This window comes from Dasypus novemcinctus, chromosome 17, assembly GCF_030445035.2.
Source record: "Dasypus novemcinctus isolate mDasNov1 chromosome 17, mDasNov1.1.hap2, whole genome shotgun sequence".
In the NCBI taxonomy this organism is placed as follows: Eukaryota; Metazoa; Chordata; class Mammalia; order Cingulata; family Dasypodidae; genus Dasypus; species Dasypus novemcinctus.
In genome coordinates this window covers 26,850,555-26,865,471 of record NC_080689.1, presented here as the reverse complement: position 1 = coordinate 26,865,471, position 14,917 = coordinate 26,850,555, and the positions used below count along the sequence as shown (strand labels likewise).

General features: G+C 39.5%; 1 protein-coding gene across 1 annotated transcript in view; it reads left to right on the top strand.

Annotated features, from left to right (window-relative positions):
- Nucleotides 1–11,207, top strand: part of CDKL4 (cyclin dependent kinase like 4) — a 124,026-nt gene extending 112,819 nt beyond the window's left edge. The window contains exon 11 of the mRNA XM_071208783.1: nucleotides 11,026–11,207. Within this exon, the coding sequence (XP_071064884.1) occupies nucleotides 11,026–11,109 (84 nt within the window). The 3' untranslated portion in view covers nucleotides 11,110–11,207. The remainder of the gene's footprint in view (nucleotides 1–11,025) is intronic.
- The last annotated feature ends 3,710 nt before the right edge of the window (nucleotides 11,208–14,917 follow it).

Genomic DNA, 14,917 nt, shown 5'->3' with positions numbered 1-14,917 from the left:
CCAGTGGTTAGGGCATCCATCTACTACATGGAAGGTCCATGGTTCAAATCCCGGGCCTCCTTGACCAGTGTGGAACTGGAGCAAGGAGTGCACCCCATAAGGAGACCGCCCAGTGCGAAAGAAAGTGCAGCCTGCCCAAGAATGGCACCGCACACACGGAGAGCTGACGCAACAAGATGACACAACAAAAAGAAACACAGATTTCTGTGCTGCTGACAACAACAGATGCGGACAAAGAAGAACACGCAGCAAAATAGACACTGAGAACAGACAACTGAGGTGGGTGGAAGGGGAGAGAAATAAAATAAAAAATAAAATAAAGTGCTGGGGGAAAAAAATGAGGGAGAGAGTAAGGAATTCTCAGATAAACAAAACCTGAGGGAGTTCATCACCACTAGACCTGCCCTTCAAGCAATGCTAAAAGGAGTTCTTCAGAACAAAGTGAAAGGACACTTGACAGTGGCTCAAAGCAGCATAAAGAAATAAAAACCTGCAGTAAAGGTAACCATTTGGGTAACTATAAATTCCAGTATAGCTATATTATATTCCTCGGAATGTAACTCCACTTCCTACTTCCTACTGGTGCTAAAATACAAATGCATAAAGAGTAAGATAAATCTGGGGTTTTGGACACAATGTAGAAAGATGTAAGTGGCAATGAGAATGAAAAAATGGTGAGGGGGCAGAAGGGTAAAGAAAAAGTATATAGGCATGCTATTGGTGATAAGTTGGTTTCACACCAAATATAATTGTTATATATTTGGGAGATTAAATTTTAACCCTATAGTAACCACAAGGAAAACAGATGAAAAATATATCCAGATAGAAATGAGGAGGCACTCAGTATGATACAACACAAGAAAGCAGATAAATATAAAAGTAGGCTTTAACAGAAGTGAGGGACAATAAAGGTGTGACTTAAAATGCTAAATAGCAAAATATCAGAAGAAAGTCCTGTATGATCAGTAGTGACTTTACATGTAAATGGATTAAGCCCTTCAGTCAAAAGTCAGAGATAGGCAGAATGGATAAAAAAGCACGATCTAACTATATGCTGTCTGCAAGAGACTCACTTTAAAGTTAAAGATACAAATAGGTAGATGGTTAAAAAAAAAAAAAAGATAGAAAAAAATATACCATGCTAGTAGTAACCAAAACAGAGCTGGGGTGGCTATACTGATATCAGATAAAATAGACTATGTCAAAAACAGGGACAAAGATGGTCATTACATACTGATAAAGGGGACAGTCTAACAGGAAGATATAACAATAATAAATATTTATGCTCCTAACAGCAGAGCCCCAAGATATATGAATCAAATACAGACAGCTTTGAAAGGAGAAATTGATGGTCCACATTAATAGTAGGAGACTTTAACACACCACTCTCTAAAGCAGAGACAACATCTAGTCAGAAGCTTAATAAGGATGTACAGGACTTGAATGATACACTAAACCAACTAGACCTAACAGACATGTACAAAACATTGGGCACAACAAAATTAATACACATTCTTCTCGAGTGCACATGGATCATTCTCCAGAATAGAACAAATGTTGAGTCACAAAACAAATCTCAATAAATTTTAAAATATTGAAATCATACAATGTATATTCCCCAACCACAATGGAAAGAAGCTGGAAATCAATAACAGGGAGAAAGAGGGAAAAATTGCCTTTCCCACTTTTGCCCATCGGGATACATGGAGAAAGGTACCAGCATTTAATGCATTGTCTTGAGCCTACAAGAACCTTCCCTTTGTGGGTCTTATATAAGAAGGGAAATTTGAAAGTGATGTCCCCAACATTCTTCACCAGTTTCAAGTGACTAGCTCTAAGAAATTGAACTTCTCTCTAAATTCAATTAAAAAAAAAAAAAAAGCAAATGAAGGAATGCTCACCAGATAAATCCCAAAACAAAATGCCTACTTTGGACAATGAAAAAGAGATCAACTTTTTTCCTGAGAATTTTTCCGAGTGACTCTAACACCCTAAACCTATCCCATAAAGAACTTAAATGATCAGGGCCAGCCATCAGCGAAACTATGAAAAAGGCCATTTGCCTCTGTCTCCTGAACTTAGGCACACAATCACACCCACACACATTCAACACCAAGAACCTATGGTCATTTTTCTTCCTTCCTTTACCCTCACGAAAACCCATTCTCAGGAAAGAAGCCAAAGACCACATCCTCTTAAGGTGTGCATAACTGGAAAAGCATCACGATAGACTTCTTTCCCCTTACGTCCAAAGAATAGGTCTTTATTTGTGAAATTTCCTGCATCTGTCAGCTCAGTACTTGAGTGGCCATTTCCCAAAAGTCTCACATAAAAGACTTGTTATAATTTTGTATTCTTCGACAATTTGATAGCTGAAAGATGGTATGCTATGACTTTAATTTGCTTTTCCTCCATAATTAACATTTCATACGTATCTCACCTTCTGCATATTTTCTTTTGAATTTGTTTATTCATGTCCTTTCATAGCTAAATGGAAGGAGCATTGGACGGGGAGTGAAAAGACCTGCAAGTTGGCCACAGTCCTCATAGCTCAGGCCTTGGTTTCTTCACCTATAACAGGAGGGAGGGCTGGATTAGGTGACTACAATTCTCTCAGAGCTCTAAAGTGGACAACTGATCATACAGTTCTCTGTAATTTTTGCTTAAAAATAATCAATCTTATAGAAAAAGATAAAATCAAGAGCCAAAATTTTCTGTTGCCCTTCCAGGCTTAATAAACAACAATTCATCTGTAGCCTGAAGATGAAAGCCCACTTGCATCAATGTAGACAGGCCTATGCCTCTTTTTTTTTTTTTTTAAGATTTATTTTATTTATTTCTCTTCCACTTTCCCCCCATTGTCTGCTGTCTGTTCCCATTCACTGTGTGCTCTTCTGTGTCCACTTGCATTCTTGTCATGTGGCACCAGGAAACTGTTGCTTTTTTTTTGTTGTGTCGTCTTGCTGCCTCAGCTCTCCGTGTGTGTGGCGCCACTCCTGGGCAGGCTGCGCTTTTATCATGCAGGTCAGCTCTCCTTGCATATGGGGCACCCCTACGCAGGGGATACCCCTGCACGGCACGACACTCCTTGCACACAGCAACACTGCACATGGGCCAGCACACCACATGGGTCAGGAGGCCCTGGGTACCGAATCCTGGTCCTCCTATATGGTAGGGGGATGCTCTATCAGTTGAGCCACAACCTCTTCCTGCCTATGCCTCTTTTGACTAATTTCAAGGTGGATTTCTGAGACCTTTTTATTTTAATTGTCCTTTCTTTTTCTTGGCCTCCCCCTCCCCCACCCGACTGTTTTTGCTGTCTATGTCAATTTGCTGCATGATCTTCTGTATCTACTTCTCTTTTTGTCTTCTCTTCCCAATTTTCCTCCTATAGGATTCACTGGGATTTGATCCTCGGGACCTCTGATGTGGAGAGGTTCCCTGTCCCCTGTGCCACCTCAGTTCCTGGTTTCTGCTGTACTTCATCTTGACTCTTCCCTTCATCTCTCTTTTGTTGCATCCTCATCTTGCTGCATGACTCACTTACGCGGGCACTAGCTCACTGCTCAGGCACTCTCAGCTTGCTGCATGGGCACTTGGCTCGCAATGCAGGTACTGGCTCACTGCTCAAGCACTCGACTTGCCATGCAGGCACTTGCGTGGGCATTCAGCTCACCATGTGGGCACTCAGCTCACCGCATGGGCACTCGGTTCACTGCCCGAGGATTTGGCTCACTGCACAGGCACGCTTTCTCTTCTTTTTTGTACCAGGAAGTGCCAGGATTGGACCCAAGTCCTCCCATATGGTAGGCAGAGGCCCTATCACTTGGTCCACATCCATTTCCTGAGACCTTGATTTGCCTGATTTGTGCTATAGGAATTAGTTTAATAATTGCCTTTCTTAGACACTATCTCCTATATTTCCTTAAATGTGAGAATAAGGCTACATTGGATTGTATCTACATTGTTTAAATACAAACTCAATAGCCATAGACTGGTTCAAGAAAGGATTGTTAAAACAAGTACCTGGGAGAGAAGTAAATTTTAAAAAATTTAAAAAACAAAACAAAACAGACAATAAGTACCTGAGGTGTGATATGGGGGCACTTTTGGGACTTGGAGTTGTCCTGAATGATATTGCAGGGACAGATGCAGGATGTTATATATTCTGCTATAATCCATTAAATGGACTGGGAAAGAGTATAAACTACAATGTAAACTATAATCCATGCTGTGTAGCAGTGCTCCAAAATGTATTCATCAAATGCAATGAATGTACCAAATTGAAATGAAAGAAATTGTTGATCTGGGAGGAGTGGGGGATGTGAGAAATGGGGTATATGGGAACCTCTTATATATATATATATTTTTTTTTTTGAAGATTTATTTATTTCCCCCTACCCCTGCCCTGCTGTTTTTGTTGTCTGTGTTCATTTGCTGAGTGATTTTCTGTATCTGTTTCTCTTTTTGTCTTTTCTTCTCATCTTTCTCCTCTAGGATTCACCAGGATTTGATCCTGGAGAACTCTGATGTGGAGAGAGGTTCCCTGTCAATTACACCACCTCAGTTCCTGGTCTCTACTGCGCTTCACCTTGACTCTCCCTTTCATCTCTCTTTTGTTGCATCATCATCTTGCTGCGTGATTCACTTGCATGGGCAGTGGCTCACTGCACAGGCACTTGGCTTGCCACACAGGCACTCACGCGGGCACTCAGCTCATTACGCAAGCACTCACGTGGGCACTGGCTCATCACGCGGGCACTCTCGTGGGCACTCAGCTCACTGTGCAGGCCCTTGGCTCACTGTGCAGGCACTTGGCTCCCCATGCAGGCACTAGCTCACTGCACAGGCATGCTTTCTCTTCTTCTTTTTCACCAGGAGGCCCCAGGAATTGAACCGGGTCCTCCCATATGGTAGGTGAAGGCCTTATCACTTGAGCCACATCCACTTCTCTCTCTTATATTTTTCAATGTAATATTTTGTGTAATCTATGTATCTTTAAAAAAAGAAGATAATAAATTTTTTAAAAATGTTTTTAAGTACTTGCTTTATCATGAAAGTAAAATGACAACCTACACATTTTGGAAACCACATATATGAAAAGGGTTTAAAATCCAGAATACATATAGAAATCTTACTAAACTAACAAGAAAATACAAACAACCCTATTAAAAAATGGCCAACCCTGTGGTGAGCTGGCCCACTCACAGTGCTGCCACACGCAAGGAGTGCCATGCCACGCATGGGTGTCCCCCACATAGGGGAGTCCCACGCACACGGAGTGTGCCCTGCAAGGAGAGCCGCCCCAAACAAAAAGTACAGTCCACCCAGAAGTGGCACCACACACACAGAGAGCTGACACAGCAAGATGGCACAACAAAAAAGAGACACAGAATTCCAGCACCACAAAAAATGCAAGAGGATACAGAAGAACACACAATGAAGGGACACAAGAAGGCAGACAATGGGGGGGGGGTGTGGGGAAAGAAAAAAATAAAAATTTAAAAATAAATCTTTAAAAATAAATAAATAAATAAATAAATAAATAAATAAATAAATAAATAAATAAATAAATGGTGGCCAAAATGTAAAGTGGGTATAGCCTAGTGGTTTAGCATTTGCTTTGCATGTATAAGGTCCTGGGTTCACTCCCCAGTACCAATTATTATTAAAAAAATAAATAAAAATGGCCAAAAGATTTGAATAACCATTTCTCTAAAGAAGATATACAAATGGCCAAAAAGCACATGAAAGGCTACAACTAAAAAAATGGAAAACAAGTGTTTGAGAGGATGTTGAGAAATAGGAACATTCATTGGGGAAAGTAAAACAATGGGAAAGTAAAATGGTACAACCACTGTGAAAGACAGTTTGGCAGTTCTTCAGAAAGTTCGCTATAAAATTACCATATGACCTGGCAATCCCACTTCTAGGTATATACTACAAAGCAATGAAAGCAGAGACTCAAACATATTTGCACACCAATGTTATAGCAGCATTATTCACAATTGCCAGATGATGGAAGCAACCCAAGTGTCCATCAACCAATGAAAGATAATTAAATGACATGGATGAAACTTGAAGTCATTATATTGAGTGAAATAAGCCAGACACAAAATGATAGATATTGTATGATCTCATTGATATGCAATAATTACAAAAAGAAACTCATAGTCAAAATCTAGAATATAAGTTACCAGGAGAAGGGGTGGTGGTAAGGAATAGTGAATTAAGTCTTAACAGAGTTTCTCTTTGGGATGATAGAAAAGTTTTGGTAATGGATGGTGGTGATGGTAGCATAACATTGTGAATGTAATTAAGAGCACTGAATTATATATTTGAATGTGCTTAAAAGGGGAAATTTTAGGTTTTTTTGTTTTGTTTTTTTTAGGTACTGGGGGCCAGGGAATTAACCCAGGGCCTCGTATATGGGAAGCTGGCACTCAACTACTGAGCCACGTCAACTTCCTGAGTTAGTTTTTTGGTTTTTTTGTTTTGCTTGTTATTTTGTTTTTGTTTATTCAGGAGGCACTGGGAACCAAACCTGAACCTCCCACGTGAGAGGCAGGCACTCAACTGCTTGGGCCATATCCACTCTCCTATGTTGACTTTTTGTTACTAAAATAAAATTTGTAAAAAACACCGTAAGATTGTACAACACAAACAATGAATCCTAAGTTAAACCATGGACTATTGTTAATAATTATAAAAATGCACTACCATCAATTGTAACAAATGTACCACACCAATGCATGATATTACCCCACTTCTGGTACCAAGATGTATTAGTCAGGGTTCTCTAGGGAAGCAGAATCAATAAAAGATATCTGTCAATAGTATGCATGTTATAACAGTCTCTCATGTGACTGTGGGGATGCATAAGTCCAGGTTCTGCAGGCAAGCTGCAACCAGGGGCTCCAATGAAAGGTCAGTGGAGCTTCTTGATGAGTTCTGGGAGATGTTGGTTGTCCAAAGACAAGCTGGGGAATTCTCACTCAATGCTGGAATCACTTCCCCTTTTAAGGCATTCAGCTGATTGGATAAGGCGTCACTCATTGCTGATGGCAATCTCCCTGATTGATGTCATTGTAATCAGCTATCTATGATTTACCACTGCAGTAAAGTCAATGGTGACTGAAGTCCATAAATGCCCTTGTATTATAGTTAGCCCAGTGCTTACTTGACCAAACAATTGGACACAATTACCTGGCCAAGTTGACACAATAGCCTAACCGTCACAGTTGTATTTTATGCTTGATTTTTCTTTAAATCTGCAACTTCTCTAATTAAAAATTTAAAAAGTACCGGCCACTCACCTGATCAAATCCAGGTATATCAATAAAAGTAGTGACTAAAATACCACAATCTGGTTAAAAACATAATTACCTAAAATCCTATTTTGGAAAGAGGTAGACAAGACTTAACAGCATCACCTTTAAATTTTCCCAATATGGACTCTACCAACAAAGAAGTAGATAAGTGATTCTAGATGCAAAAATACAAAAACTCTAGACTATTTTAAATAACCCCCTACAAAAGTAGGCATAAGTTATTCTTGATAGATTGTTTCTTCCTAAATGAAACAGTCTTCCAGAAAATGAATCCAAGCCCCACTGTCAAACCTTTCATGTCATAGAATCCCATTGTTACCGGATTTTATCTAGGTTCTTTGACTATGCTGCAGAAATGAATTTCAAGAGCATGTCAGGTGAGTTAGGCCTGTAATTTATTCAGGTAGAGAGGACAAGAAATTGGAGAAAATAACAGATCTGGGGTGTTGGAGAAAAATGGCGCTCACTGGAACACAGAGACTGATAAGACCACAGGCAGAGAATTTATTGAGAAGGTCTCCCAACAGATGGGGTTTCAAGAACAGACTTCAGACCCCCCCTACCAGGATGGTAGGTGTCTGAAGAGAGACTTCAGCCTACTCCTGAAAGGGGGGGATTTGAATTTTTATACAGAACATTCCTAGGGGGGGAAATGATAGTCAGTGGGAGGGGGTTGAGGGTCTGAGTGACGTGCAGGGGCCAATAGGAAGCCCTAGAGGTGAAAATTTTTCCGTGTATGGCTAGAGGCTGGTGGGTTAGGGAGTTTGGTTTTCTTGGAATGCTGGAGAAGTGGGTGTTTCTTTGAACTGTAGGGAGTAAAGTGTTTCTTTATCTCCCTTTGATATTCAAGTACTGAAGGTTTTCATCTCCCTCTGATATGCATATAGTGAAGGTCTCCATCTCCCTTTACTCCTCGTCTCTACATGGTTTCTTTGTTTAACCTGTGGGGAAGTGCCATGCACTTAGAAACATAGACTTATGGGGGAGGGGGTTAGCCTTTCCCCCATGCATATGAGGGGGAACTGAGCTACAGCTTGTTAATTATTGCAAACCTCTAACAAGAGGTCCCAGGTAGAGAGGAAGGGGTTGAAAAGTGATAAAGTGGGCTGATTTACAGACCACAATTCCCCATTACAGGTTGAAAATCCCCAGGTTTACTTGCATAGTGACCCAAATGGGGGAGAAGGCAGCCAGCATCCGGGCCCAGAGGCAAGAGAGCGAGAGCAAGAGAGCTCATTCAGGCCTCTCGTGTGACTTTTTGAACAGTTATTTATTCCACCTCTTTGCTCATGGCAAGGGAGGAGTTCCAGCTGTTTGCTATTTTGCCTGATTAACCCACCCATCAGTCCCTTATAAGAGCCCAATGAAAAAGTCCTTGGGAATATCCGGGGCTTCTCCTGCCTTCCAGAAGAAGTCTTTGTTCTGAATAACAGAATCTTGGGGGTGGGGGTCTTCCAGCAGCCATCTTGGGGGTTATTGATGTCCAGGTTCCAGAGCCATCTGTTGATTCCCTAATTAACTAGCCTGCTTCACTATCATTCAGGTATGTACCAGATGTGGCTGAGTGAGGGTGCCAGGGTTAACCTGCATGCTAACTAGCAGAATGCTTCATTTTTTATTTCCCAGATAACAAAAAGTTCTGACACTTCCCTCCATAGGACTTTCTTGACCACTCCCTTAGGTACCTGCTTTTCCCTTTGGAGATGCCTGTTCCAGATCAGTGAGTCTCAAAAACCAATTGGATTTTCTGGACTCCAGCAAAAATAAGAAAATATCGACAATAAAATAAGCTTTTCCTAAAGCTAAGTTAATTGAAAAGGCCCCCCTTTATTTGGGGATTGTTCTTGGGAAAACAAAACAAAACAAAACAAAAAAAACCTAAACTGCCTTTTCATTTTTAAATGAATGATGGAAAACCATGGTAGTTTTCATCAAACCCTTTCTTGGCAATAAATAACTAAACTCGATCCCTCTAAAATATTTTTTAATTGAACTCTAATGTAAAAATTTTAAAAATCTGCAATTAATTGTTCTACATTATATAGTATTTTAAATAGCTCTTGCAGAGGGGTTGGAGAAATGTGGGAAAATGTTAAGGAGCCTGCATAGCATATAGAAGTGAGGGACATTAAAAAAATAAAACGATACAATAAAATGCTGCTTCAGAAATTTAGGTTTTTCTGAGTAGCCAGAGCTTATCTCATCACTGCTTAATGGTAACCCACAACTCTCAAGATCTTAAAATATTTTTTCATTGATCCTTATTCATTGGTTTTAGTTATTAAGTTAACACTCACCAGGAAAGAAACTGAACAGAAAAAGATTTCATCTCAATTCCAAGGTATTATATTCAAAGGTATATCTCTGTGGTCAATATTTTCTTGAGAATTTCCTGATTTTAGAAAATTAGTCCCCTACATATCAATTTTACCCTATAGCATCCTATTCAGTGAAATTTTAATTTTGAGAACAACATATTTGTTCAAAAATATTCTGCTTGATTGCTGAAAAAGGCCCAAACAATGGATCAAATCATCAAAGCAAACTAAAATGTAGGCGGCAGACTTGGCCCAGTGGTTACGGCGTCCACCTAGCACATGGGAGGTCTGTGGTTTAAACCTTGGGCCTCCTTGACCCGTGTGGAGCTGGCCCATGAGCAGTGCTGATGCGTGCAAGGAGTGCCATGCCACGCGGGGGTATCCCCCATTATAGGGGAGCCCCACGCACAAGGAGTGCACCCCACAAGGAGAGCCACCCAGTGTGAAAGAAAGTTCAGCCTGCCCAGGAATGGTGCCACACACACGGAGAGCTGACACAACAAGATTACACAACAAAAAGAAACACAGATTCCCATGCCACTGACAACAACAGAAGCAGACAAAGAAGACGCAGCAAATAGACACAGAGAACAGACAACCGGGGTGGGGGGGAGGGGAGAGAAAGAAACAAATAAATCTTTAAAAAAAAAAAAAGAAACTAAAATGTAAATCCCAAACCAAGCCTGGGAGCCACACCCGACTTCCCTGGTAGTAGGATAGAGCCTGGGGAAATAAGGCCTCCAGGTTGCAGGGAGGGGAGGGAGTACTGCTTTTGTCAAACTCCTTCTTGGTACTATGACTGTTTTAGGAGCTTTACTTCGTCTCATTTAAAGAATATAAATGAGACTATGGAAAAAATATAAAGGGAGGTCAAAAAATTCCCTACCTATCTTTACCCACCAAATACAAAATCATATCTTAGCAGAAACTGACAATGACAGATTCCAGGAAGGACTGGGTGGAGGTGGCTGCCAAGAACAGTCACCTCCTGGGAACCCTAGCACACACCCCGCACACCCCGCCCCCAGAACAGGTGGCTTGGGTTTTTGCAAGACTTGGCTAAAGAGCCAGTTAAAGAAAGTGTGATAATTTTGGAGAAAGGGCCTGCTGTTTTATAAGATTATTTTTAATGAGCTATTTTCTGGGGGTTGATTAAATTTGGAAATAATTGCATCTTGGGAATAATTTCAGAATCTCATTGTAAACCTGAGGTTGCCTCAGGAATTCAGAGATGGGTTGTCACCAATTGCCAGTCCTGAAAACAAGCATCCTTTGTCTACAGAAGAGGTCGCAATCATGCAAATTTTTTCTCATTCTTCTCTGCCTGGAAAGAGAATCTCATTTGGCCAACTTCTCTTTTTTTCTCCATTTTCTAGATGAAATATGCAAAATACAAATGCATGAACAACCAGATCAGCAGATCATGTCATCTGAATATTGCAGATAAAATTAAAACATGACAAGAAGTTAAAATTTGCCCTTGGGAAGAAGCGCGTAAAAGACATTTGCATAATGATATTATTAAAAGTTTTAATAAATCCAGGATGAGATATCAAATGATTATGGGGAAGAGTGGAAATTACTCGTTTGAAAAATTCAGTTATAAATAAACTATAAGAGAAATAGTTTAAGGATATAGAATATTTAAAAATTGGAATGAGAACTCGCTGTTTTATTAATTGAAAAATTATTGTTTATATTGTTTAAGGTTATATGTCTAATTCATTTCTGTTTATTACTCTACAATTTATAAAGCACCTTTACACCTATGATGCCATCTGATTCGAGCGACAGTCTGTGGGGTAGACAAGGCAGCTATTATTAGATCTATTTTATCGATGAAGAAACTGAAGCTCAAAATAGTTTTGTCCAAGATTGTACTGGCTTTAGTTGGAACCCACATTCAGGTCTTGACATTCAAAATCCTGGGCTCTTTCCAAAGTCTCAGACTGCTTCTATTCTCTTCCTGAAAATGTTAGGAAAGCTAGGTATTAAGTTATTCATAGAACAAACTCCTTAGTATATTGTACTTACTATTACAAATTTAGAAAGTGTAGCGATTAATAGCATGGCCTGTGGAGCCGCTGCTTAGCAATGTCAACTGGGGTAAGAGACTTAACCTTCCTATGCCTGCATTTCTTCAGCTGTACCTATATCTTTAGGTTTTTGAAAGCAATAAATGAGTTAATATATGTTAGGCATTTGGTATCGTGCTAGCTCACAGTAATCATTTACTAAGTATAAGCTATTATACTTATTATATATATTATTTGAAAACTTAACTTTTATGTTTAGGTAATTCTAATAAGCATTGCAATATTAATTAAGTAGCTATATAAAATTTGCAAATTAAATTTATGTTTAGGTTATTCTGATAAGCATTGAGATATTATTTTAAGTAGTTGTATATATTGTATTACACAACTCCTAAGACTATGCAAATTAAAGACTCAAACCAATGACCTTATTTCATTATCTCTAGTATGCTCTTGCAAATTACACATAAGTATCTCTGTTATCTGATCAAGGATCAGATCTCAGATTCAAATTAGTTAACCTAAATTCATAATAATGTGGCAACTTACGATAACTACCCTGAAATGTCCTAGTGTAAGAGTCGTGAGGATGTCAGTATCATTGTTAATGGCCTTTTTCTTTTCCAAAATAATGGTCAAACTCAGTTACCTCATTTGAGTATATTTATTATGTAGAACATTCTTTACATACAAGATGCATTTGGAGAAAGGTTAAAAATGGATTTTGTTCTTGCCCCTCCCTCCCCAAGGCTTAGTATCAAAACAGGTGAATACACAGTCACAAATCCCTGAGGGTTCCTGAGCCAGCAAGGATGCTCTCAACAATTCCTGGAGCTTGGAGGAAAGAACATAGCAACAGCTTGAAGGGGATTCCACTAAGCAAATGAGGGACTGTTTGGACTCAAAAGCAGTGGTGGTTATAATTGGTTTCAGGACAATGAATTTCCCAGTCTACAAATCCACAGTGATAAGGGGACAGCTTTTCTGTTCCAGAGAATACTGGTTAATAAACATTCAATGGATGACAGAAATTCACCATTTTGCAATCCCAGTGTTTATAACCAATTCAAGCAAGGATTATCTCAACCAGTGGTTCTCAAACTTCAATGACCATCTGAATCAGCTTGAGGCTTCTTAACACACAGAATCCTGGTCTCAACCCCAGAGTTTCTGACTCAGTGGGTCTGAGGTAGGGCCCAAGAATTTCCATTTCTCCCAGGTGATGTTTCAGGACCACACTCTTGAGAACCACTGATCTAAAAATGGATAATGGGATGTTGAGAAACAAGATATTCACACAAACACAAGTTTTTCAAATTGAAAACCAATTTCTGGTATTTTGCATCAGCACCCCTCTGGTTAACTAATATACTTCAATTGAAAAAAAGAACTAAAGAGATAATGACAACTTAATGCAATATACATGCTGAATGGTATCTAAGAATGGAGCAGAAAAGGCTCAAAAAGGACATTTTTGGAACTTAAGAAAAAATTGGTGTTTAGACTGTAAGCTTTACATCAATGTTGTTTCTTTTTTGTGTGTTTTCTTTTTAAGTTTCACTTATTAGCTAATGATGTTGAACATTGTTTCATGTGACTTTTGGTCAGTTATGTTTCCTCTTTGAAGGAACATCTTGTATTAGTCAGCCAAGGGGGTACTGATGCAAAATACCAGAAATCTGCTAGCCGTAATAAAGGGTATTTATTTGGGGTAGGAGCTTTCAGATACCAGGCCATAAACCATAAGTTACTTCCCTCACCAAAGTCTATTTCCACGTGTTACAGCAAAATGGCTACCGATGTCTGCAAGGGTTCAGGCTTCCTGGGTTTCTATTTTTTTGGGTCTTGCTTCTCTCCGGCATCAGGGTTCCTCTTTTTCCAGGGCTTGCTTCTTCCTGGGCTCTGGGTTCCTCTCTTCCTGGGGCTTGCTCCTCTTTCCTCTGTGTGCTTACTTCCTGGGGCTCCAGCTTAAGACTTCAGCATCAAACTCCAACATCAAAAAAACCCTCAACTCTGTCCTTTGCAATGTCTTTTATCACCAAAGGGTGGGGACTCAACACCCTAATGACGTGGCCCAATCAAAGCCCTAATCATAACTTAGTCATGCCCAGGTACAGATCAGATTACAAACATAAACCAATATCTATTTTTGGAATTCATAACCATATCAAACTGCTACATGGAGAAACATGTATCAATATAAATCCTCCTATCCTATACCCTCTCACACATACCATTCAGAGGGATTAATTACATTCACAGTGTTGCAGTACCCTCACCACCACCCATTACTAGAACTTTCTCTTCACTCCAAATAGAAAACCTATGCCCATTTTGCACTACCTTCCCATTGCCCCTGCCCCTCACCCCTGTACTTTCTGTCTCAGTGAGCTTGCATATTCTCTGATAGTTTCTTTGGTTCCCATGGGCTTGAATTTAACATCCTAATTCTTAAGAATCTTGTTTGCTTTGATGTGAAATTAATTTCAATAGTATACATAAGCTGTATTCCCATAATCCTTCTTTCCCTCACCTGTAAGTAGTTCTTGTCACAAATTACATATGTATTCATTATGAGTCCAAAACCATTTATTTATCATTACATTATATGCATTTGCCTTTTAAATCCTGTAGGAAGTAAAAAGTGGAGTTACAAATTTTAAAAAAATACTACTGGTATTTATATTTACAAATCTTTATCTTTACTGAAGATCTTTCTTTCTTCGTGTGGTTTCAGTCATTGTCTAGTGTCCTTTCCTTTCAACCTGCAGAATTCCCTTTAGCACTTCTAGGGTCAGTCTAGCAACTGTAATGGTTATGTTCCAGGGTCAGCTTGGCTAGATCGCGGTGTCCTGGTGTTTGGTCAAGCAAGCACTGGCCTGATAGTGACTGAGCGTATTTTGTGGATTTAAATCATTAGTCATTTGATTGCATCTATGGCTGATTACATATACAATCAACAGAGGAGACTGCCTTCAGCAATGAGAAAGGTCTCAATCAGTTGAAGGCTTTAATGGGAGAAGTGATGATTTCAGAAGTCAGAAAGAATTCCTATCTCTATTTCAGCCAGCCAACTACTTCTGGGGAATTCATCAAAATTGTCATTGGAGTTCCCAAAATATGGCCTGTCCTAAGGAATGAATTCCAACTTGCCAATCCTCAAAGTTGCATGAGCCAATTCCTATAATAAATAAATCTCTTAATATTTACATATGTATGTATACGTATGCAA